At 38.4% G+C, this 26462-nt stretch overlaps 1 protein-coding gene across 1 annotated transcript in view; it reads right to left on the minus strand.

Annotated features, from left to right (window-relative positions):
• Nucleotides 1-8175: 8175 nt before the first annotated feature.
• The window catches only part of ASB3 (ankyrin repeat and SOCS box containing 3), a 96085-nt gene continuing 77798 nt past the window's right edge, over nt 8176-26462 (minus strand). The window contains exons 9-10 of the mRNA XM_082642105.1: nt 25728-25861; nt 8176-9925 (exon numbers count right to left, since the gene is read on the minus strand). Coding sequence (XP_082498231.1) covers nt 9720-9925; nt 25728-25861 — 340 coding nt within the window. The 3' untranslated portion in view covers nt 8176-9719. The remainder of the gene's footprint in view (nt 9926-25727; nt 25862-26462) is intronic.

The following is a 26462-nucleotide window of genomic DNA, read 5'->3' on the forward strand; positions in this document are numbered from 1 at the left end:
ACCCCTAACGCCAAGATTACTCTCTATGTGTATTACAGTCCATATAATACCATTTCTGAAAAAGTAAACAAAGTTCTTTAGAAAAACGGCTAATTTCGGGTCTGAGGAAGGAAATATACACAATAAACCTGGAATATCTTACCATCAGAAAACAAAGTTACCAAAGACTACTTAAATGCTAGTTTAAAATAGGACAATGGGGCTCCCCTGGTGGCGCAGTGGTTGAGAGTCTGCCTGCCGATGCAGGGGACACAGGTTCGTGCCCCGGTCTGGGAAGATCCCACATACCACGGAGCGGCTAGGCCCGTGAGCCATGGCCACTGAGCCTGCGCGTCCAGAGCCTGTGCTCCACAACGGGAGAGGCCACAACAGTGAGAGGCCCACGTACCGCAAAAAAATAAATAAATAAAATAAAATAAAATGAGACAATGAGTAACAATAAGGGTAATAACTACAACGGATTAAAATACATTTAAAAATCCATGTTTATGTTAATATTAAAAAAAAAACTTATCCATCATCTTTAAAAGACATTAGAGGGACTTCCCTGGTGGTCAAGTGGTAAAGAATCTGCCTTCCAATGCAGGAGACACGGGTTCGATCCCTGGTCAGGGAACTAAGATCCCACATGCCATGGGCCAACTAAGCCCGTGCTCCACAACTACGGAGCTCACTCGCCTCAACTAGAGAGCCTGCTTGCCGCAAAATACAGAGCCCACGCACCCTGAATCCTGTGCACCACAACTAGAGAGAGAAAACCTGCACGCCACAACTAGAGAGAAGTCAGCGCACCCCAGCAAAGAGCGCACGAGCCACAACAAAAGATCCTGCATGCCGCAACTAAGACCTGACACAGCTACAAATAAATAATAAATCAACCTTTAAAATAATAATAAATAAATAAAAGACATTAGAGAATCAATTCATTACCAAACGAACCAAGCATTTTACTGTTTTTCCTGTATGTATTAGATGTCAGGGTAACCAAATACTTAAGGGAAGGTTCTCTTTTTGAAAGTATTATGGCTAGTAGATAAATAAATCTATAATTAATTAATAGATCTAGCTAATGATGACCAATGGCTGCCAACATCACCAGGAGAGATAAAGTACTAATAGAGAAATAAATCTATAATTAATTAATAGATCTAGCTAAAGATCACCAATGGCTGCCAACATCACCAGGAGAGATAAAGTACTCAACATCTATCAAGTAGTACTGTAAGGAGAAAAAAAGTGTATGAGAAACAAATGTGAATCTGATCAAGCCTCTACACCCAGGGTTGATTTCATCATCTGTGCAATCACCCAGGGCTCTGTACTCAGAAAGACCCCATGTTTGGTTTAATGTTCTGCTGTTCCCATCTTGAAATTTGAACAATGGACCCATATTCTCATTTTGCACTGTGCTCTGCAAACTATGTAGCCAATCCTTGTCTACATTTGACTACCAATTTATAGGAAATAAGTGTAGTGAATAAAAACATGGCTACACCAAATGTAAGACCAAAAACCATAAAACTCCTAGAAGAAAGTCAGCAGAACACTCTTTGGCATACATCGTAGCAATATTTTTGGGGATCTGCCTCCTAAGGCATAGGAAACAAAAGCAAAAAATAAACAATTGGGACCTAACTAAAGGAAACCACTGACAAAACAAAAAGACAACCTACTGAATGAGAGAAATTATTCGCAAATGATATGACTGATAAGACATGAGAATCCAAAATATAAAACAGCTCATACAACTCAATATCAAAAAAACAAACAACTTGAATAAAAAATGGGTAGAAGACCTGAACAGACATTTTTCCAAAGAAGACATAGAGATGGCCAACAGGCACATGAAAAGATACTCAACATCACTAATCACGAGAGAAATGTAAATCAAAACTACAATATCACCTCACACCTGTCAGAATGGCTATCATCAAAAAGACCACAAGTAACAAATGCTGGAGAGGATGTGGAGAAAGGGGAACCCTAGTATCCTGCTGGAGGGAATGTAAACTGGTTCAGCCAGGATGGAAAATGGTATGGAAATTGCTCAAAACGAAAATAGAACTATCATATGATCAAGCAATTCCACTCCTGGGTACATATCCAAAGGAAATGAAAACACTAATTCAAAAAGATACATGCACCCCGATGTTCTGCTCAGCATTATTTACAATAGCCAAGATATGGAAGCAGCCTAGGTGTCCATCAGCAGATGAATGGATAAAGAAGATCACACACGCACGCACGCGCGCACACACACACACACACACACACACACACAGACTGGAATACTACTCGGTCATAAAACAGAATGAAATTTTGCCATTTGCAACAACACTGATGGACCTGGAGGGTATTATGCCTAGAGAAATAAGTCAGACAAATACTATATGCTATTGCTTATATGTGGAATCTAAAAAATAAAATAAATGAATGAATATAATAGAAACAAACGTATAGATATAGAGAACAAACTAGTGGTTACCAGTGGGAAGAGGGAAGCAGGGGAGGGCACAATAGAGGTAGGGGATAAAGAGGTACAAAATACTATGTATAAAATAAATAAGTTACAATGATATACTGTACAGCAATAAAATAATTAATTAGAAGTTTAACTATTAAAAAAAAAGATGTCTGCAAATTCTTTGATACTCCTCCCTTCAACAGGTGGAGACTAATTCCTCCACTGCAGTCCCAGCTTACAGTTTGAATGCAATCTCATGACAGACCCCTAGCCATAACCACTCAACAAGCCACTCTTGAATTCATTACCCACAGAAACTGTGTGAGGTAAAGTTAATTATTATTTTAAGCTGCTAAATTTGAGGCAACTTATAACACAGGAATATATAACTAAGACAAGAAAAAACAGAGGATAAGTTAAATGACAGCATGGGTATGCAATCAGCAAAATTTCAACTGTGGGAAACTCTATAAGAAAATAACCTAATACCTTCAACCAAAAAATTTTAAAGAAAAAAAAAAATCACGTCACAGTGATATGTTTGGATCCGGATTTAAGCAAACCATTTAAAAAGTTATAGAACAATTAAAATATGTAAATACTGATTGGATATTTGACATTAAGAAATTATTCATTTTTAAGGTGGTATAATGATGGTATTATCTTTATGGTTTTTAAAAGGGAATCTGTGACTTCTAAAGATATATACTAAAATATTTACCAATGTTATGTCTGGAATTCACTTCAAAATGCTATGGAAGAAAGGCAATTGGTGGGGAAAAGGAAATAAGAGTGGCCATGAGTTGATAATTATCAAAGCTGGGTGATGGGAACATGGAAGTTCATTATAAAATTCTCTATTTTTTATAGGCTTAAAATTTTCCATAATAAAGAGATAAAGAAGTATGCACTTGCATCAACACGCATAAACAAATACCACACTATGATGACATTTGAGTGGGCTTAATAAAACCAAATAATTACAAGCAAGATGAAGACCATAAGGATTTGAATGTTTTATTATCTAAAATAAAGTAAATAATTTTTATGTGTCAAAACTAAAATCCAGACTACACATTACTAACTAATGCATCTATTTATGGAATTACTCTGGCTTGCAATTGATATCTTTGGCACATATTACTTGATCCAATATTCCAAAATAACCTCAAAAGTATTAGGCCTTCTTTTTGTTTGATTCAAATCATAGTCATATTTAAACACCAGATGGACTTTCTTCTTCACCTATTCCATGTTAGAAAAAGAGTGTAAAGTAGCACCTTATAATGACTCATGATAGACTTTTATCATCCACATAGAAAAGCAGTGAAGAGAAGGTTATGCTAACCATTTGACGGTAAAAGAGACATAAACAGATTCTATTCACAAGTCTCAGTGTGCCAATGGCAATTACCACCTGTTCTGCTTCATCTATTAGTGCTATGCATGAAAAAGCCAAGAGACAGAAAAATCATGCAGACACTAATTTTTTACTGCAACAATGGTATTTTAAATTCTTTCATTAAAAACATACACAATACATAGTTATAACAGGGTAACTACATAACTAACCTGGGCTGAGATCAGATGACTAGCACAGTTCACAAAGGTCTCACCTCCATTCTCTTTTTTCCCGTACAAAGAGGAGGAAGGGGCTGTTTGCTTTATGCAGATGTCTTAGGAAAAGAATCAATCCAGAAATGCCTCATTATTTTTCATTCCTACCAACTCAAAATTTGTCATAACTCATGGCTTGAGCCTGGCTGGAGGTATCATTAATGTGATAAAGAAAAGGCTTGATCAGGTAAAAAACTGTAAAGGTGGGTTTGATTTTAACTATGATAAAACAAAAACACTCCTCAAAGCTGTATACAGGTTTTTAAAAACCTTAAGAGAAAGAAAATATTCCAACATATAACAGAAATACTGGGTCTGGATGATAGGACTATGGCTCCATCTCTCTTCCTTCCTTTTCTTGCTGAGTTTTAAGATTTTTAAAAAGAATTTAAAAAAATTTTAAGAGACATATATTAGCAAAGAGACAGGTTAACAGATGCCCCTTACTTAAAATGTTTTATTCATTAAATCAACTGCAGAAAATATGTACTTAAAATCTGTGCCTAAAGTATATGTTTCCATAAAAAATATAATTCAGACTGGCCTCCTCTCAGTGTAAACTACTGACATGTTACTACAAATAGGACTATACATTTTTCTACCAATATGTCACAAAAATACTAAGCATAATCAGTTCTCTGTCTCAGGAAAACCACAGGTTTCTATTAACTCTTAACAAAAAAAGAAAACAAGTTTGCTTACTGCCAGGTATTATGTTTCAATGACCACTTGTCAGTTAATAACAATGACAACAATAATAATAATAAATACAGATGAAGATAAACTAATTTAGCCTCAAAGAGAAAAACAAACAATGGAAGAGAAAGCAAAACAAAAAATCTCAACAGTTGCACACAGGAATATTAAATTATCCTTAAATGTTTTGTTAAAAAATGAAAAAGGATAAAAATCAAGTGTGTTTATAAAACTACTATGATAGTCTCTAAGCCTTCAAACATGGGCCATATTTATTTTACCTGAAGTCATAAACACCACCTTCTCCTAGAGAGACTGTGTAGGTATAAGCTCAGAGATCCAGCATCAGCTCTAAATATTGATAGAATATAGCACTCCTTTCCTGATGAGGGGACACCCTTCTTTCATATAAACTACCCAGGTCATGTAGAGTCATGAGTAATGGAATCTCTTGGTTTGGGCTCTTACCTACACATAGTCTTGACACCTCAGTTATGTGTGACTAGCTGCTTGGGATAAGAGAGAAGGGAGGAGGCAAGTGCTCTAGCACAGGAAATTCAGGGGAATTAATAGTACCAAAGGTGTTTCTATTATTACATTCCCAGCTCAAAGGTAAAGTTTTAGATATCCCTTTGGCTTACAGATCCTCTTTAAATTGAGTATCTGGATAGGCCAGCAGGCTGAGCTTCCATTTACTTTATACAGAGGATGAACCCATGAAATTGGAAGGCAGTGTGTAGTTTTACTGGTTATTCTCACAAACTGTTAGATCTAAAACACTTGATCATAAAACTGGAAATGGCTACATTACTAGCAACTTCACTAGCCCTTCAACCAACCATTCCCACTATTTAAAACCTTTCTGCAATAGTACTAGGGACCTGCTAGCAATAATCGTACTGAGAGTGCTTCTTCAAATATTTCTATGACCAAACAAGAAATATAATTAGGGGAATATACCTCCAAGAACATAGAGGAGTATAAAAATGAAGGGCAAACTTTTAGATTTTCTCAACTTCTTTCTATACCCCATGCTGATGGAACCAAGTCCACTGTTCCAGAGAAGATACATAGTTATTTACATTCTTATCACAGTTTTTATGATTTTTTTTTTTTTTTTTTTTTTTTTGCTGTACGCGGGCCTCTCACTGTTGTGGCCTCTCCCGTCGCGGAGCACAGGCTCCGGACGCACAGGCTCAGTGGCCACGGCTCACGGGCCCAGCCGCTCCGCGGCGTGTGGGATCTTCCCGGACCGGGACACAAACCCATGTCCCCTGCATCGGCAGGCGGACTCTCAACCACTGCGCCACCAGGGAAGCCCTATGATAAGTTTTGAGGACCAACAAAATACAGTAGAATTTTAGAGAGTAACCAATCAAAAATACAAGGAGGTCTTGAAACTGTACCTGGCACGATACTTGAAGATCTATAAAACATGATCTTCATACAGGTTTACAGATAGACTTAGATTGGAAGAACAGATCTAAAGTTAGAGATATCAACTGATCACGTGACATAAATATGACACTTAGGCTGCCTGTCAAAGATTATGAATGTCAGGACTTCCCTGGTGGCGCAGTGTTTGAGAGTCCGCCTGCTGATGCAGGGGACATGGGTTCGTGCCCCGGTCCGGGAAGATCCCACATGACACGGAGTGGCTGGGACCGTGAGCCATGGCTGCTGAGCCTGCGCGTTCGGAGCCTGTGCTCTGCAACGGGAGAGGCTACAACAGTGAGAGGCCCGTGTACCGCAAAAAAAAAAAAAAAAAAAAAATTATGAATGTCATAGGTGGTCATGGGACAACAGAAGTGTATAATTGACCTGGGAAGTAGGGCCACCAGAAAGCTGCATATCAAGACACTTGCTACTTGGGCAAAAGGGAGAGGGAAACGAAGAAATGAAGTTCAATGACTATAACTATATACAATAACACAAATGAATCTGAAAATGTGCACAAAAGTAACAGGAAACAAAAGACAGCATAGTGGATGATTCCAGGAAAAACTGATTTTTGGTGCTAGAACCCAGAAGAGTAGTTACCCTTCTGGCAAGAGCACAGTGACTAGAAGGGCCACAAAGGGAACTTCTGGGATGCTAATAATTCTGTTTTTTGAACTGCATGCTGATTATGCAACGTTTTCACTTTGTAAAAATACAGTTGACCCGGGCCTCCCTGGTGGCGCAGTGGTTGAGAGTCCGCCTGCCGATGCAGGGGATACGGGTTCGTGCCCCCGTCTGGGAGGATCCCATATGCCGCGGAGCGGCTGGGCCCGTGAGCCATGGCCGCTGGGCCTGCGCATCCGGAGCCTGTGCTCCGCAGCGGGAGAGGCCACAACGGTGAGAGGCCCGCATACCGCAAAAAGAAAAAAAAAAAAAAAAAAATACAGTTGACCCTTCAACATGTTTGAACTGGTGCAGGTTTACTTATACACAGATTTTTTTCAACAGTAATACTACACAGTCTGCAGTTGATTGGCTCCATGGTTGGATGAATCCATGGATACAGACAGTTGACTATAAGTCATATGGAGATTTTCAACTGTGCAGAGGGTAGGCGCCTGTAACTCCCATGTTGTTCAAGGGTCAACTGTAATCTGTCTGTATACTTATGATTTGTGTACTTTTTTATATATGTGTTGAATGTCAATAAAAAGTTTACTTTAAAAAAAAAAGAAATGATGTCCAGATTACCACTATTACATCAAATGATCACAGAAAGATGTCCTAAGACAGGAAGGATCAGCAGGAAATATACTTAAAGGACAACATCAGATCAAGGAAGGGTAAACTCTTGACGATTGTTATTAAAACCAATTCGTGTCCTGCTCTGGATATGTACCACCATTAGAAAACTACTATATGGAGTTCTTCCTCAGGTTCACTGTGACCTAAAGGGTATTAAAGCACCATGGTGGGGCCTCCCTGGTGGTGCAGTGGTTGAGAGTCCGCCTGCCGGTGCAGGGGATGCGGGTTCGTGCCCCGGTCTGGGAGGATCCCACATGCCGCGGAGCGGCTGGGCCCGTGAGCCATGGCCGCTGAGCCTGCGCGTCCGGAGCCTGTGCTCCGCAACGGGAGAGGCCACAACAGTGGGAGGCCCGCGTACCGCAAAAAAAAAAAAAAGCACCATGGTGCATATAGGTCAGAGCTTAAAGTTCACACTAACTGGATATATCATTTTGATCAGAGGCTGTGACTATAATTCACCTACCTTTAGGTACTTTTAGATTAGACTTCTCACTGAGTCCTTGTTATTAGTCATAAAAATCAGAAATATTGTATTATAAAATAGTCTAAAAGAAAGATGCATTTATACAGTAAGTAAAATCATTTATGTTTTAAATACTAAAGGTTTTTAATGTATCTGAAATATTTTGATATTTTTAAGAATAAAAGCTCAGTAAGTTATGAGTAGTTGAATTTATTACATATTTGAACATGAACAAAAACACATGAAAAGATTCACCCTCAAATGTAAACATTCTATGTACATTGGACCCTAACAAAAAACTGGTTATGTTAAAATCAGAGACTTAGGGTTTGGAAAAATACATTTAAAAAATATTACATAGTACATACTTTTTTAGAATTCAGTAACTATCAGAATTTCCATCTGTTTTCCCATATCCACCCTTATCTCTGCCTGTATAACTACAGTCAAACTCTATCCCCACCCCACAGGCAGCAACTACAGCTCTAATCTGTGCTGAATTTAGTCATCCCCCTGGACCCTAATGTCTCCATCATTTGGTATGCCATCATCACTGCTTTTACCAAATAGCAAAAGCCTATCAGAGATGAATGTGGCTAACCCACTCCCATCTATTTTAAGTCACAGGATCCCAATAGGACAGAATATTTGCCCTCCTTTGGACCCCATCTCTAGTTGTCTATCACAACATTAATGCATTATAACCTTTTTCTCAAGACTACTGCCCACAGCCTGTTACCACAGCTCACCTGTTATGGTGTTCAGTCCTCTCTGACTCTAGATTCATATCGAGCAATTGCAAAACCAATGAGGCAGTGTCTCATTAACCTATGATGTTAAGGTTTAAATTTCATGGACTATTTGATAATGTATCCAGATAGTAAAAAGGAAACACACTATAACACTAATAGAACTAGCAATCATTGCTTCATAGGATCAAAGGTGCCCTCTGATTTGGAGGCTGAATGGAGCTTCAGTTTTATTTGATACTGAGCAACTCAGGAATACATACCTTTCTTTAAAGATGGTACCACAGAAATGTCTCTCCCAGTCTCCTAATTAATACTGTGTAAATGTGGCAAAATGCACATTTATCTCAATACCAACCTAATTTTTTTTTTCAACTGAGCATATCTTTGAGTTTAGGTTTGTTCTTGCCTTTGCAGAAACAGAAATCTTTTTTAGCCAAAGAGAGTATCAAGGAACTGGAAAAAAAACAACAGCAAAATGATTCATTTTCTATAGTCTTTAAAGAAAGAATTCTCCCCTGAGTTTACCTGTGAAAAGCCAATGAATTTCAACTGAATTAAGAGATGAGAATAGAATATAAGACAGTTCTTTTATAAATATAAGAGAGATTCAACTCCACTGTGTGTACAGGTCCAGTGAAGTTTTATGCATTCCCTTCTAAACGCTAGCCCTAGGTAAACACAGGATCATACGTGGAAATACGCCATGTTTAGCCACAGTTCATTAACAGAATAAAGCAGAAAATGGTTAGATAATTTACAACATAAAGTGTACTGATGATAAAACTGCAATAAAGTAACATTAGTGAGGTTTATACTTTTTTTACCAGGAAGCTTAGTTGTAAACATTTGCATTAAACTACTGCCCTCTAAAATCTAACCAACCACACAAACAAAAATCATCTTTTGTGACAATAAAATCGTGAAGAATTTGTACTCCATGGCTCCTTATCTCGGTGGTTTTCAGAGTAAGACATGACCTGTGTTAAGTAGCTTCACTGATTTCTCCATCTTGAATAACTGCCAGTTCTGGAACTTCATTCATCCTCAAAACCTCTGCATAGAGCAAATAATCATGTAGGCTTCTGGGAAGTGGCAACTGACAGATAAAACTGTTAGATAGTAGGTGCTCTGGTTTTAGACTGGACCGAATTTCCAAACGACAAAGGTGGGTCAGGGATGGAACAGAGGCTGAAGAAAAAAACAAAAAAAGGAAGATTAAAATGTTTGAACCAGAAAGATATAACAGTACATTAAGGTAAATGCCCTTTTCTTCCCCACGTCTGCCTAGTAGAAGAGAAGTGATATGTTACTTAGACTTACTTTTGAGAAAAGATTACTTGGGCCAGGATGACCAAAATAAACTTTATTTATTCATTCTTTTTTACAGCCTTCACCGGGTTCTTCTTCCTCCGATTTCTGGCCACACATTCCAAAGTCAGTACCCAGGGCCATATAAAACTAAATGTTCAAATTCTAAATTTCTGCCAATACCAGTTCGGACTTAAGAAATGGGTGATCTAACTTTAGAAATGATAGAAGCACACAGTAGCAAACGTTACTTCCCTCTTACTCTCATTGCAGATAGTCTCCAGACCTACCACATTCAAGTGACTAAAAATGGAGCTTACATAAGTTCTGCTCTTTTTATCCATGATACAGAATGAAATTTTAAAATTGACACAGAGAGAAAAGGACCATCTATCAAATGCCTACTATGCTGTACGCCCGATACACATCCTCTTTTTATCTTCATTAACCCTGTGAGGTAGATATTATCATGCTCTCACAGAGATAAGAAAACAGAGGTTTAAGTAACCTTCCAAAGGTCATACATCTAGTACATGGTAGACCAGGATTCAAACTCAAGTGCATATGACCCCAAAATGTGCATGTGTACGTACACATGCTAAAACCACTGCTGCCAAAAGCTAATAACCAATTAAAGGATAACCCACATATGCTAGATTAAGAATCGTAAGATACTGGTTTTGTTTTCCAAGACAAAAAGTGTTAACTAAAGAAGTTAATGTCCATGAAAACTAAGAGCACTAAAAACAGCTAGTGGTTTTATGTGAATCAAATCTAATGCCTTTTATTAGTCCAAGAAATCTTTTGTAAATCCCTGTGAAATGTACCAATGATTAACAGGCCAGGATCAGAGCAGCAGAGACAAGCACTATCAAGAGCCCAGCTGATATAAGACCAGCTGGTCTGACTCCAAGTCTAGGGTTCTTTAAACTGTAATAACCCACAGGGCCTGAGACATGCTAATTCTCTAACATCTTCCAAACCACTGAAATTAGTCCATCATCTTACATTTTAGTTTCAGCTTATTGGTTTAAGTTTAGTTTAGTTCATTCAGGGTTTGGGAAACTCCTCAATCCATAGTGTTTCAAAATGCCAAATAAGAAAAGCAACAGAGTTATCTGATTTTGTACATAAAACCTGAGTCGAAGAAGAGTTTTTCCTTAAACCATGAGTCACATAGACTCCCCATTATAAACAATAAGACTACAGCATCTACAATATATAGCACATTTACTTTCACTGTTTCCATATTTATATACTGTTTAAATTTTAACCTTTTCTGTAAACTTAAAGGAAGAATCATCATTCTCCCTTCTAAGATGAGAAAACACAGATAAAGGGAGCACTAGAGAGATTAGCTGGAAACCACACGGAAAGCATGCTCAAACTGCAAACCTCCACAGTTTTCCAAAGGAGTAGTAAGCAGGTTCAATTTCAACAAGTAGGTTGCCCATGTTCAACTATTACATATAAGAAGCCTTCTCACCCACTGAGATCAGGAACAATAATTGGTCCTAATGTCACTGGGTATGCACAAATGTAATAAAAGTTTTGGAAATGAGCATAACTGATTCTTGGTAAGCACACAACTCAGCTGGTAGGGCCAAAGTATGTTGGCATACTGGAAAGTGGCCTATCAGCTGCAAACCCTGAGCATGCCATAAGCATAGTCAAATGGGACTGACAGAGAAAATGAGAAGACTAGATTGTGTGGATCACAGTGAGATTGGTTAAGAGAATTTTTACTCCTATTCGGTTAGATTTTAAAATGCAACCTGTTAAATTGAAATCTCTTCATTCTGCACATTTTTGTTAATGTAGATACTTACCACACACCCAGAAGGAAGACAAAGGATGGCTGTGTAACCTGGAGGAGAGCTGCTCACTCGGAGCTAAGGAATCCTTAACACTTCTCCAGCTTCACCAACTTGACAGACTACACTGACTTACAACTCCTCAGGCTGACTGCGGAGTGTTCCTCTGGCTGTCCCACAGCCTCGTGCGGTGCAGACAAGCCTTTCCAAAAGGCCATCTGACTACATCACTGCAGCCCTATCTTTTACAACTAAATAAACTATTTGTTTGTTTATGCTGACATGTGTGTGGAAGCTTAATCATCTGTGATCAAGCTGAACTGGACCAATACACATTTGTTATGGAAAGCTTAAGTGACTTGCCTGTGTTGACATCATAAGCAACAGAGCTGACACTAGATCCAAATGATTTGACCCCAAGTCTAGGGTTCTCTAAACTGTGATAAGCCCAAAATATTTCTCTAAGAACTTCTAAACCACCGAAACTATCGTAAGTTTTGGGAGATCTTTCCATTTAATAATAAAAAAGGAAAGGTATAGCTACTTTAGTTACTGGTTCCAATTTCAATTGCACCATTTTGGTTTTCCTTCTGTGAGCAAAATAAATCACTGGCCTGATGAACAATTAGAGGTAAGAACTGTATTCATTTGAACTTGAGGGAGTCTTTCACCTATGGATTATTAACACAGACAATAATATACCCGTCAGTGCCATCTTAGTTTAATATGCCAGTAAATACTAAGGGAACTGTATAATCATATATGCAATATTTCAAAGCATGCAAATTCCTATGAAAGTTCTAGTGATGCATAGTATTTCCAGATGTGTTGTCACCAGGCTGAGAGAAGATCAAGTCGTGCCTTGAATTTATAATATGGAAAAGTCCATGGGACTTTCCTGGTGGTGCAGTGGTTAAGAATACGCCTGCCAATGCAGGGGACACAGGCTCGAGCCCTACTCCAGGAAGATCCCACATGTCGTGGAGCAACTAAGCCCATGTGCCACAGCTACTGAGCCTAAGCTCTAGAGTCCATGAGCCACAACTACTGAGCCCGTGTGCCACAACTGCTGAAGCCCACGTGCCACAACTACTGAAGCCTGCGCGCCCAGAGCCTGTGCTCTGCAACAAGAGAAGCCACCGCAATGAGAAGCTCACGCACTGCAAAAGAGTAGCCCCCGCTTGCCACAACTAGAGAAAGCCTGCATGTGGCAACGAAGACCCAACGCAGCCCAAAATAAATAAGTTAAAAAAATAGATTTAAAGAATCATACATTTAATATATATATATATATGTATAAAATATGGAATAGGCCAGAAGCTGTATGTAAAACATAACTTTCATGAAAACTTGTTAAAATCAGATTTTAATTTCTTAAATAAATATCTCTTTTCCTACATTATGGCACTGATCATAGTCTAGAAAATGATGTCTGAAACCATGCTATATTTTTAAGTCACTTTTCTGACCCAATCAGTTTCAGATTAGTATGTTAAACCCAGTTATCTCTAGATCTGTTAGATAAGCAACTTTTAACTATTCATTTCTATATATATAAAGTCTTCAATTTTGTTAATTTTGTTGTACATACACAGAACAATCAAAATAGAAGGCCACATGTTCTACGGAATTGTACTAAAGTCAAAACAATGATCAGACTAAACCCCACAATTCTTAATTCATTATTCTTGTTAATGCCAAGTTTACTATAGCACAGAACTACATGTACATCATACACACCCATTATCTATATTTCCTGCAACCATTCATCTCTAGACTGCCCTCATGCCAATATTCAAATGATGTATCTGCCTAGACTTTATTTCTATGGTTCCTCTGCATGGTTTTCTACATCAAATGTATTTATCTGACTTTTGGGCCATCTACTACAATGTGTATTATCATCATTAATATAATGTCTTTATGGTTCCATCCTTTTCTTCCCAGTCCTTCTTAATTCACTTGTACAGTCTCTCTCTTTCCCACTGACTACAACTAAAAACTTGGACAAAATTAAAAAAGCAACAACCTGAGGACTCTGAAGAACAAATAAGAGACAGATTAGGGTAGGAAATCAAAACTTAAAGAATGACCAGGGCTTCCCTGGTGGCGCAGTGGTTGAGAGTCCGCCTGCCGATGCAGGGGACGCAGGTTCGTGCCCCGGTCTGGGAAGATCCCACATGCCACAGAGCGGCTGGGCCCGTGAGCCATGGCCGCTGAGCCTGCGCATCTGGAGCCTGTGCTCCGCAATGGGAGAGGCCACAACAGTGAGAGGCCCGCATACCGCAAAAAAAAAAAAAAAAAAAAAAAAAGAATGACCAGTAGAACAGCAATGAATGGAATGAATGGAAACAGCACCATCCAGTAATAAGCCTGGAGTTGGAGTTGATGAGCCATTATTAACTAGTTGTGTGACCTGAAGCTCTTTAAATGCTCTTTCAGTTCCTTTTCTATGAAATGGGAATAATACCTCATCTATAAAATGAACATAACTGACACCCCTCTGCATCAAAAGGTTGTTGATAAGGTTCAAGTTAGAACACACTTGCAAAAGCATTTTATAAACTGTATAATACCATACATATCCTAGGCACCATCTAATCTAGTGATCTCCAAATGTTTTTTGACTGCACACCAATTAGTGAAAAGTCTTTGAGTACATAACCCCAATGTGTGGATGTCTACGTACATATAAATTATATATGTATACTATTAAATTAACATTATCTACACTAAGTACAAATAAAATACATAAAATTAGAAGAATAAGCTAAAATGAAATAAGGCACATATTTAAAATAATTCATTTATCTATTAATGGTATAAAACCCTTTTTACTTTTGCTAAATATGTTAATAATAATATTTTAACAAAAGCAAGGTGACTAAGGTTCATTAATTTAATTTGTAGTGACACAGCAAGTCCAAGATTTGGTTCTAGGTCCAATCTACTGATATAGTTAAAAAAAAAATCTTACAAAAACCATGAAGATTCAAACGGGAGGAGTACATTGTGGCTTAGCTGAACTAATCAGGATACTAACATATCCCATCTAGCAATTATGCAAAACTTTAATCAAAATTCAGCTGGTAAATTTCTATTTTTCCTGGTATCAATCAGTTTACAAACTAATTAGAAAGTTTCATTTTTTCACATTTTTATTAAATGCATTCAAAATCTAAGGAAACTGTTTCCAAGTATTTTAAGTGTGTCAATACAAGAGTTTTTCTAGGTGATGCACGTTGTTTTTGGCAAGAAAATCACATAACAATAGAAATATTTCCCAGCATCTGTTTTTGAAATCATCTCCCCGTAGCAAAGTTTCTTTCAGAAAGTAGTTTGCTTTCTCACTCAGTTAAAATATCATTTTTACCTTAAATCCACAGAATTTTAGGAAATATGTACTAGGTTTCATACTATTCATAGCTATTTATTACCAAGAAAAAAAAAGGTTAAGAAAATTGGAACAGTTTTATTTTTGCAAAAGAAAAGTACATAATTCATTGTTAAGTTCAAGAATTCTTTTTTATATTGTCATAAGATAAAGAGCAAACCTCTGAATGTATAAACAATAATCGTGGTCACTCCCATCTCATCATAAAGTACTGCAAAGACTATATATATTTTAAAGGTCATGTTTTTATAAAATTATTCACAACAGTATTACTTCATGCAATTCTGGTTTCAACTCCTTTCCTGTATTAGCCTGACTATTAATGATGCAATAAACTCCTTTCATGTGTGATGTTATCTCCATTTCCTCACATTTACAGAAAAGTAAGCCACTCCATCAGCAGTCAGTCTTACACAGCTTTTCCAAAAAAACATTTTTCTATTAAATAAGTCATTACTGTTGCAAATATATCCTTTCTGGTACATATTTCCTTTAGTGGCTCTCAGAAAAGTAACATTATTTATATTTTCTTACTGAAACAGAATCTTAAAAAAACCCTAAGCTGAGACATGTTATAAATATTATATATCTTCTTCCAACTTAGTATACCATCCTTCTTACTTGCAAGGTTATATTTTTATTCTTTTAACTCTTTAGCAATGTTTTCTATGCTCCTTTCAACAATATTTGCTAATAAGAAATGCATTTTACTTTGTCCCCATATTATTTCAGTCTGTTTTACTGTGGCAGCAAGAACATGCATTTCCCCAACAGTATGTAAATTTTTGTCTTTTCACTATTGAATAAGCAAATTTAAAAGGAGCTCTAAGCATCTGTCATTATGTTTAGTATACTTTATAAAAATAATGGACTGAGCAACATATGACTTAAATATTGATGAAAAAAGTCACAGGGTTTGTCTTTATGTTCTGGATGTTTAGAGTGTCTTGCTGATTATGATATTTTCATTACCTAATATCTCAATGCACACTACATACTAACATCGAGGCTCACTGTTAACATTAGTGGAGGTGAACCATATTTTATTTTATTTTTTTAAGGTGAACCATATTTTAAATACTTTTCTTGATACTTTTGAACTTCTCGTCAGCTCAGATAGGGTGGTCAGCTTTTTTATCATATGACATGACTATCTGATAAGAATAGGAGTGTAGGGCTTCCCTGGTGGTGCAGTGGTTAAGAATCCGCCTGCCAATGCAGGGGACACGGATTTGAGCCCTAGTCTGGGAAGATCCCACATGCCGCAGAGCAATTAAGCCCATGCGCCACAACTACTGAGCCTGCGCTCTAGAGCACATGAGCCACAACTACTGAGCCCACGTGTCACAACTACTGAAGCCCGTGCACCCTAGAGCCCGTGCTCTGCAACAAGAGAAGCCACTGCAATGAGAAGCCAGCGCACTGTAACGAAGAGTAGCCCCCACTCACCACAGCTAGAGAAAGTCTGCACACAGCAATGAAGACCCAACGCAGCCAAAAATAAATTAATTCATTAAATTTTAAAAAAGGGCTTCCCTGGTGGCGCAGTAGTTGAGAGTACGCCTGCCGAAGCAGGGGACATGGGTTCGTGCCCTGGTCCGGGAAGATCCCACATGCCGGGGAGCAGCTAGGCCCGTGAGCCATGGCCGCTGAACCTGCGCATCCGGAGCCTGTGCTCTGCAACGGGAGAAGCCACAACAGTGAGAGGCCCGCGTACCGCAAAAAAAAAAAAAGAATAGGAGTGTAGCTCTGATTATTTTGTTGGTTCACTTGTATTGGTACCTTTAGTATTAACCAAATAACACGTTATTTTCACAGGAATCTTTTTAAGCCGCTTGACCAATTTTTGAGAATTGGTTAAGTTAAAACTAGATGATGTAATCACAGGTCCACTGAACAGTCAAACATGAACTACAATTCACTAAGGTACACCAGAAGTATGGGTGCCAGGTCACCCACTTTGGAAAGTGCAAACCTAACCCATATAGATATGCAGGTACAAGGCACTCGGCCATGTGTACTAAGTGGAAAAAAAAAAGATGAAAGCTCAATTCGTACAACTACCTCACTATTAGAGAAAAGATAAAGTGAAAGGGAACTTAATAATAAGCAATTTCATCTTCCTCTCTCCCACGTTTAGGATGCCTCTCTCTGGAGCCTGGAATACTTGAAAATTAAGTAAAACCATCTAGCCTAAGCATTTTCCTGTGGTAATCAAATGAAAGAATGAATCATGGTCTCAGGATCTCTTAGAAAATAAAAATCCATTCTTCATTTCCCTAACTTGTTTAGGGAACTATAATATAACACAGCAGTCTGAGCAATAAGAAAAAATTAAGTTCAATATTATAAAGTAAATTTTAAGCCCCTCCAATACCTTTCCATAAAGTTCTCAGGAACCCCTATATTCTATCATAAACAAATCTGCCTTCATCTAGAACACTGTCCAGAACACTCTCTTCACCTCTTGTCCTCACAGAAGCCTGATCCTCCCCCCAAAATTACTTCCTTGACCAATTTCTAAGATATAATTTTCTCATTCTTCCACACCTTGTCACACTTACCATAAAGTCTAAGTGGCAATTTTAGCATTCTCACAGTTCTTCTGCACCACCTTCGACCCACGTTTTTCTGTCTTTAAATTCCAACATACACCACTTACTATCCTTCCAGAGTGTGCTCTCTCTTACTACCACTACGCCTGATTGTTAGTATCACTGAGACCTCGGGTCCCAACTCCTCCTGCCATCTAGTTTATCAGGTCCCTTTCCTTTCTCATTTCTTTTCTTATTTGGCGTTCATGGGCCCATCACTGATGCTATTTTATTTTATCATCCTCAATTCTTCTGTACCTGCTCTGACAACCCCCAGATCAATCTAACCACTTTCCTTCTTTCCAACACAGAGAAAGTAAAGCAATGCTGGGGAAAAAATTACCATAAAACCATATGAATGAACTATACCACTTCCAACCTCCACTTAGGCCCTCAGTATTGCTCAGCAAATCTCTTTCACTGGTTCCCAGTTTGCCACAACATGCATTCTAAATCAAGTCTCTGCTACCAAACTCTCACTTCAGTTTCCTTTTTAGCAAGATTTTACCTCCTACTCCTAAGTAAAAATAGGAGATCTTCTAGGCTCTCTTTCTCTGAGTTTCTAATACTCAAACTATAAACTTATCTACATCCACCCCACCCTCATCTCTCTTATTCTCAAAGGAAGGGGCCTATTTGAGGCGAATCCTCCCTCTGGCTTATCTGAAATCTTATTATATAAACTATTGCTTTTATCTCCATATCTTTTTTTTTTTTTTTTTTTTTTTTGTGGTACGCGGGCCTCTCACTGTTGTGGCCTCTCCCGTTGCGGAGCACAGGCTCCGGACGCGCAGGCTCAGCAGCCATGGCTCACGGGCCCAGCCGCTCCGCAGCATGTGGGATCTTCCTGGACCAGGGCACGAACCCGTGTCCCCTGCATCGGCAGGTGGACTCTCAACCACTGCGCCACCAGGGAAGCCCCTATCTCCATATCTTTAACGTTTTCCTTCAACAAACTGAGACCCTTTAATCTATAAAACATGTTCAAGCCTCTCTCACCTTAAAAAGAAAATTCTGCCATGACCCTGCATCATTCCTTTTTAGCCATTGCACTAGAGAACTGTTTATTTTTCACTCACAGATTCTAAATCAGTATCTGATACACAGTTGACATGTAATTAAAGAACCAACTTACTAAGGAATTAATGAATATAAACAGCTAGATTTGTAAATGCCCACCTACAGAAATATTTACATGATAGATTCTCTTCACTAAAGACTTCTGCTTATGGTCCACATTTAGAACTAACTAAAATTACAGATGAGTGTTTAAAAGTTCTCAAATGAACAAGCTATCAAAAACTAAAGCTTCTGTCCTAACGGCCTTTCCACCCTAAAATAAATATTTGGGATATGGAAAATAATTTTCTTTTAATTAGGATATAGCTGTCCCAGGGGTCTGCCAGTACACATATCTAATGTACATATATGGGAAGAGTAAAATGGGCTTTCAAATAATATTGGTGACCCAATACCTAAGACACTTTAAAAAATTGTTTTAATTGCTTTAGAGCAACACTTTCTCCTCTCTTAGCTTACCAACAGATTGCTGACAAAATCAAAGTAGTTTTACCAGCAAAATGTCCCAGCAAATGTGGATACAACTCATTGGTACCTAGTTTAGTAAGGATTTCCCCACCACATACACACAGACACAAACAAAAAATAAAATCCACCACTTGGATTTATAAGAGGCTGTGTGAAGCTAAAATTATAAAATTGTAAGTGGGAAGATGGAACCTTACTAAGTTAACTATAAATTTCTCTTAAAAAAAAAAAAAAAAAAAAAGCTTGGCTCTTAAATCCAGTAATAAGGGCAGCCTGCAGGACACTGTTAATCAAGGCATGATTCGCTTAAGCCATAACATGGCTAGTATCTAGGAGGTCAAAGTTTCCTACTCTACAAATAGAAGGTCACATGCTCAATTTTTAAAGATGAAAGGTAATTACTAATGAGGTTCTTTTTTTTTTTTTTTTTTTGGCTGCGTTGGGTCTTTGTTGCTGCACGCAGGCATTCTCTAGTTGTGACGAGCAGGGGCTACTCTTTGTTGCGTGCACAGGCTTCTCATTGCGGTGGCTTCTCTTGTTGCAGAGCACAGGATCTAGGCACGTGGGCTTCAGTAGTTGTGGCACACGGGCTCAGTAGTTGTGGCTCACGGGCTCTAGAGCACAGGCTCAGTAGTTGTGGTGCACTGGCTTAGCTGTTCCGCGGCATGAGGGATCTTCCCGGACCAGGGCTCAAACCCGTGTCCCCCGCATTGGCAGGCGGATTCTTAACCACTGCACCACCAGGGAGCCCTTTACCTCTTTTAAGATCAACTGTCTCTTAAAAATATGTTCTCAACTCAATCTGTAAGACAAAATAGCTACACTCTGATACTTCTTAGGTAGTCTAATTTTGAACTCACTACTCACTACTACTTATTAAAAATTGAGTGGAGTGTTACAATATTTAGAGAGAACTGCTCAAAAGTGCACACAGGCCATCCATCCCTCCAGATATTATAAATCTAGCCCTGGTCAAGTCAGAGCAACAGAGACCTGAGAACCAGGGCCCACTTAAGAACTACTTTTATTGAATTATACCTTGGTATGACAGCAACAGTCCACACTGAAGACTGGTAACATAAAATTCCAAGAAGCCGTGGCTACCAAGATGTTGCCTAGGAAACTGTCCATCACAACATCCAAGAATATCTGTACTTCTGAGCAATGAGTTTGTTTTATCTTATGAACTCTGTAACCTAGTGTCAAGAACTAGAGAGCTCAGTCAGAGCCAAATTTGCAGAGTATCCATAGACAAGCTTCAGATTACCATAAGCTTTCCCTGACTCCATATTTTTCTTCTGCTTCCACTTTTAAAAAAATATATTTTATTTATTTATTCATTTTTTAAAAAATTTTTGGCTGCGTCAGGTCTTCGTTGTGGCACACAGGATCTTTTGTTGCAGCGCTCAGGCTCTTCATTGCAGCGTGTGGGCTTCTCTCTAGTTGTGGCATGAAGGTTTTGACTCTCTCTAGTTGTTGCGCACGGGCTCCAGAGCACGTGGGCTCTGTAGTTTGTGACACGGGGGCTCTCTAGTTGAGGTGTACGGGCTCAGCAGTTGTGGCAGATGGGCTTAGTTGCCCCGTGGCATGTGGGATCTTAGCTCCCCAACCAAGGATCGAACCCGCGTCCCCTGCACTGGAAGGAGGATTCTTTACCACTGGACCACCAGGGAAGTCCTTGCTTTCACTTTTAACTTCTGTTTTACTGTTTGGTGATAATCTATATGTATAAACTGTTTTAAATCCTGTTTAGAACAAAGCAGAGGAACACTGAAATGAACAGATCAAGAGAGTTTCAAGGAGCCATTACAGGATCCTTTGTACGATCCAGATCCACGTAATTCTCTGGATAGAATTGTTCATATTTGATCATTAAAGGTTCAGGATGAACTAAAGCCAAGTGCTTTTATCCATAAGAACATAATTAATTACCTAGACTTGATCTTGGTCAGCTGGGCAGGGGCTGGCAAAGTTTTTAATTAAGAAGTCTATTGCTTAGAATATGGAATACTAAACCTGAATTTAAGGGAAAAAAAGTGTTGAATGGGATATTTACTGTTGATCGAGATTAACCTTAGAAAAGATTAGTAAATGAGATTACTAATGATGGAAAGGTATTGCCCATAAGTATGAGACTGATGCTGTTGGAACAAAAGGTGATACTTAATAACCCAGTGTGTCAGTGACCATGGTTTACTCATTACTGCATTGTTGGACAATTAGTTTGTAATCTGTTTTAGGCAGTCACTGTAAGTTATAATTATGGATACTGAGTCAATATATATAACAAAAAAAGGAATAAAAAGGACACAAAATTGTATATACATATCTACTATAACATCTAAAAAGTGTATATGCATAACGACTGGAAAGACCCATGGATAAATTAACCCAGTTAAGGTTTTTTTTTTAAGTTTTACAAACACATACAGCACTTATCATGTGCTAGACTTTGTTTTAAACACTTTTTCAAATATTAACTTGTTCAGTCCCCTTAGTTCTATGAGATCGGTACTATTATTATCCCAGTCTTACAAAGGGAGAAACTGAGGCAGAAAGCATGAGAAACCTACCTAAGGACACACAGCTAGTTAGGAATAGAAAGATTGTTTGGCTCCAGAGATTGTTTTAACCACTGTGTTGCACTGCCTCTGCAGTGATTTTTTTCCCCTAATGTTTTTTTTTTAAATTTTGTCCGGTGTTCTTATAGTAGATATTTGATAATAAAAATCAAATTCCTAAACAAACAAACAAAGTCTATTGCTATGTGTGGTTAAACTGATGTTTCTAAGAAGTATATACAGGCACATGATCAAAAATTGTTAACTGCAACCAGTCAGTAAATTTTACCTGGTATACATTTCCTTTCTAACGCAAAAGAACTTTGAAGACAAATCTGATTTAATGATTAAAAGATGAGCAGCATCTTGTGTGTATGTGGTGGGGAAATCCTTACTAAACTAGGTACCAATGAGTTGTATCCACATTTGCTGGGACATTTTGCTGGTAAAACTACTTTGATTTTGTCAGCAATCTATTGGTGAGCTAAGAGAGGAGAAAGTGTTGCTCTAAAAAAATCCTCTTTTTTATTTATAAGCTACCAGGGCAAGCTGCTATTCCCTTAAGGAGGAAAAGGGAGAGGAAAGAAGAATTTTGAGTGAGTATAAGGCATCTCCAAGACTTGAAAAGGGCTTAGGAAAAGAATGGAGAAAATCTTTCCCTTGGGATAGATACTGGTATACCTAAAGAAGCTAGGGAGCTGAAATTATCTAGGGGCTTACAAATAGTGGCAGAGCCACAAGAAGCATCTTTTCCAAAAAATTTAAAGAAATATATTGACAAGGCAGTTTTTAATACCATGATAAGTTACTGGAGAAAGTGAGGTGAAAGCAAGACTGTCACACATGTAGAGAGGTAATCAAAAAATTGTTTTTCTGCGCTCACTCCCATTGGTATTAAAACCCTGGCCATGCTTCTGCTTACTAGAAATCCTCAACTCAAAATCCAAATAAAGGAGGGGAGAGTACAGATGACCAATACACGGAAATTGAATGTCCTGAAAATTGGAGGAAAAAGGGGAGCTGGGTACATCAAGACAGCCTTGAACTACAGAAAGGAAGAGAATCACAATCCCATTTGAAACTCAGGCAACTGAGTAGATGGGCATATCTTTTCTTTCCAGACTTTCTAAAATCTAGCATTGTAATGGCTCCCATTACCTGCAGAAGAGGAACCACTGAAGAATATTCTGAGAGACCAATATAACTAAGAGGAAGAACAAAAGTGTTTCCTAAGTAGTTTGCAATAAGAACAGGGTTAAAAAGTCTTCCTGGTATAGGAATAAAAGGCCTTTGTAACACTGGACAACGCAAGAGTCAAGGTGGATCAGGATTTCTCAACCTGGGCACAAGTGACATTCGGGCCAGATAACTCTTTGCTATGGGGGGGCTGTTGAGTGCACTGTAGCATATTTAGCAGAACCTCCCTGGCCTCTATTCACTAGATGGCAAGAGCACCCCTACCAATTGTGACAACCAAAATATCCCCTGTGGGGGGGCAAAAATCACCCCTGTTGAAACCTCCACTATGGATGAAACAAATAACAAAGAGCTGCCAGGGATAACTCACTTTCTTGGTAAACAGCACTCCCAAACCACCTCACATCCTGAACCAGGAAACAGAAGGAACACCAGGATTTGTAGGAAAAATGATAAATTCAAATTCTGGATATGTCAGAATGTGGGACACCAAGTGGAGATGTCCAAAAGTCAGTTGGATATATGGGACTGGAACCAAGAAAAGAGGCCTTGGCAAGAGAAATAGACCAGAAAAGCATTAGCTACATTAATACCTTTGAAAAAGGCTTTTGTCAGCCAAAATAAAATCCTCTTAAGAGATGATGATTATTACCCTACACAAGCTCTACCTAGTGCCTAATTAAACAAGAAGCCCTTGATGGATTTAGTCTACTGCAGGTTAACGTACTCATGCACAATTCTTACCTTCATCTGGACAAATGTGCCATATGTTAGAGTCTTCAAGGTAAACTCTCACATATCTTTACTAATTGATAGGTTGCAATAATCTTCCCATTTGGCATATGCTCCTTCTTTTTGACTTTTTGTTCCCAAATCCATTGTCCCATATTCTATCAATTAAGAAATAGATACTTCCTCTCTGCCACTGCACATACATAATTAGCAAAAGCAGATGCAATTCTCACATGCATGTGAGTTTTCTAACATTATCATTAAAGAAATTCTGTTCTGGAAGGCTCAGAGACTCCAAACAGATTATACTTCTTCTTCAACAAGAAACCTCACTGACAGTTTGAATACACCTCAGTTCAAGAGCATATTTTCCTGAATGTCTTTTTTTTGATTGAGAATATTTACTTAAATGTAATCTTCCAAGAAATTAGAAGACATTTCTACATATGTGTAAGTTCACTTGTTAAAAACCTATTCAGGGGCTTCCCTGGTGGTGCAGTGGTGAAGAACCCGCCTGCCAATGCAGGGGACACGGGTTCGAGCCGTGGTCCGGGAAGATCCCACATGCCACAGAGCAACAAAGCCTGTGCGCCACAACTACTGAACCTGCGCTCTAGAGCCTGCGTGCCACAACTACTGAAGCCTGTGCGCCTAGAACCCATGCTCTGCAACAAGAGAAGCCCACATGCAGCAATGAAGACCCAACACAGCCAAAAAAAAAAACCTATTCAGTATGTTTTATGAAGAGTCACATTTCATGTAAAAATAGCAGTGAAGAAATAATTTTCCTAACTTAAGACATAATCTTGTTAACAAAATAGATTAAAATAAATCTGAATAAGTAAATAGAAACACTGTGCATATATTAAGTTTAGTTTAATCGGTTTCCTTGTGTAAAATCTTCTACTGTACCCTCTTTATTTTTTTAACTAGCTTAAAAACTTTTTTTTAAATTGAGGGTAAGCTGATAATTTAAAATAGTAATTTAAAATATCAATCAATTCACAGAATTTCCACCCAGCTCACCTCCACAGTTATATCTTATCAACACACTGGCATACATTCAGTAAGAAAAGATAATGATAAAGAATGGTGATACTTCCTTTTAGAGATGATAAATACTATAGAGAACACAAATCAACACACACTCCAAAGAGGAAAATTCATTTAGCATTTTTCTAACCACAAATTAAATATTCACTAACAAGATTTTTAGGACTCAACTTTGTTTGCGTAACCCTTACTAAAAAATAAAAGGGATATCATTAAAATATCAGTAAACACCTGCTATTCTTTACACGCTCCTTAGGCTAAACTTATAAAACCAGATATGATTTTTGTTGAAGGAAATTACTATGACCTCTCTCACAGTCCCATCTTTTCCCCACATAAAGAAAATGCAGGGGACTTCCCTGGTGGCACAGTGGTTAAGAATCCCCCTGCCAATGCAGGGGACACGGGTTTGAGCCCTGGTCTGGGAAGGTCCCACATGCCGCAGAGCAACTCAGCCCGTGTGCCACAACTATTGACCCCGCGTGCCACAACTACTGAAGCCCGAGCGCCTAGAGCCCATGCTCTGCAACAAGAGAAGCCACCACGATGAGAAGCCCACACACTACAGTGAAGAGTAGCCCCTGCTCACCACAACTAGAGAAAGCCCATGTGTAGCAACGAAGACCCAACGCAGCCAAAAATAAATAAATTTTTAAAAAGAGAAAATGCAAATGATGCCCAATTTAATATAGGTTCTCCAATGACTCTTATCACTTAAAATTACAACACAGGTAAGGAAGGAAGAAAAGAAAAGGTAGTGAAGTGTATTTGAAAATTGTGCTTTCTTACCAATATGTTGCTGTAGAGCCCAAGAGGAGTTTGAGGCACGAGCAGAGAGCATCTTTTCAACAGCTGGAGGAAGCCTCCTCCAATTAGTAAACTCCAAAGTGAAGATAAGGATGTCATCGCTGATTGAGTCAATCCTATATTGGCAAGATATTAACACAAAATTAGACACAAAATACACCAAGGTTCACCCTGAAAACAAACACCACGTGCCTATTCTTACAACATCTTGATGTGGAAGGCAGACAGAGAACTGCAGCATAGAAAATATTCATGAAACTAGAGGCAAGTTCAGTGGACATGAAAAATCAGCTATAGTTGCTACAGGAAACTCAAGTGACTGTGCATGTTGTTGTCCAATGGATGACAAAAGGAGTTTCTACTCTTACAGAGGGCAGGAATTTTCCTACCCATTCCCCAGCAGCAGTGGTAAGAAAAGACAGATTCAGTGTCACTGTCATTAGTGGATTTGCCATTATTTCCTCCCAAATGGACCATCTTGCCAAATCTAGATTGGTCATCCTCACAGACACATAATTTAACAGTCCTGAAAGGATAAAGCCCAAACACCCAAAGCTGTCCCTAAACTGAGTGTATGAGAGAGATGGCTTGTTTCTGACCAGCTCTCAGAGATGTACTACAACTGTTCTCCTATAAGAACCTTTCCCATTATATTGTAGATACGGCTCTAAAGGACATACCAGAATAAGTTTTGTCTTTAAGAACTGAAAGAAGTTG

This window comes from Mesoplodon mirus (assembly GCF_964341445.2).
Source record: "Mesoplodon mirus genome assembly, chromosome: 14".
NCBI lineage: Eukaryota > Metazoa > Chordata > Mammalia > Artiodactyla > Ziphiidae > Mesoplodon > Mesoplodon mirus.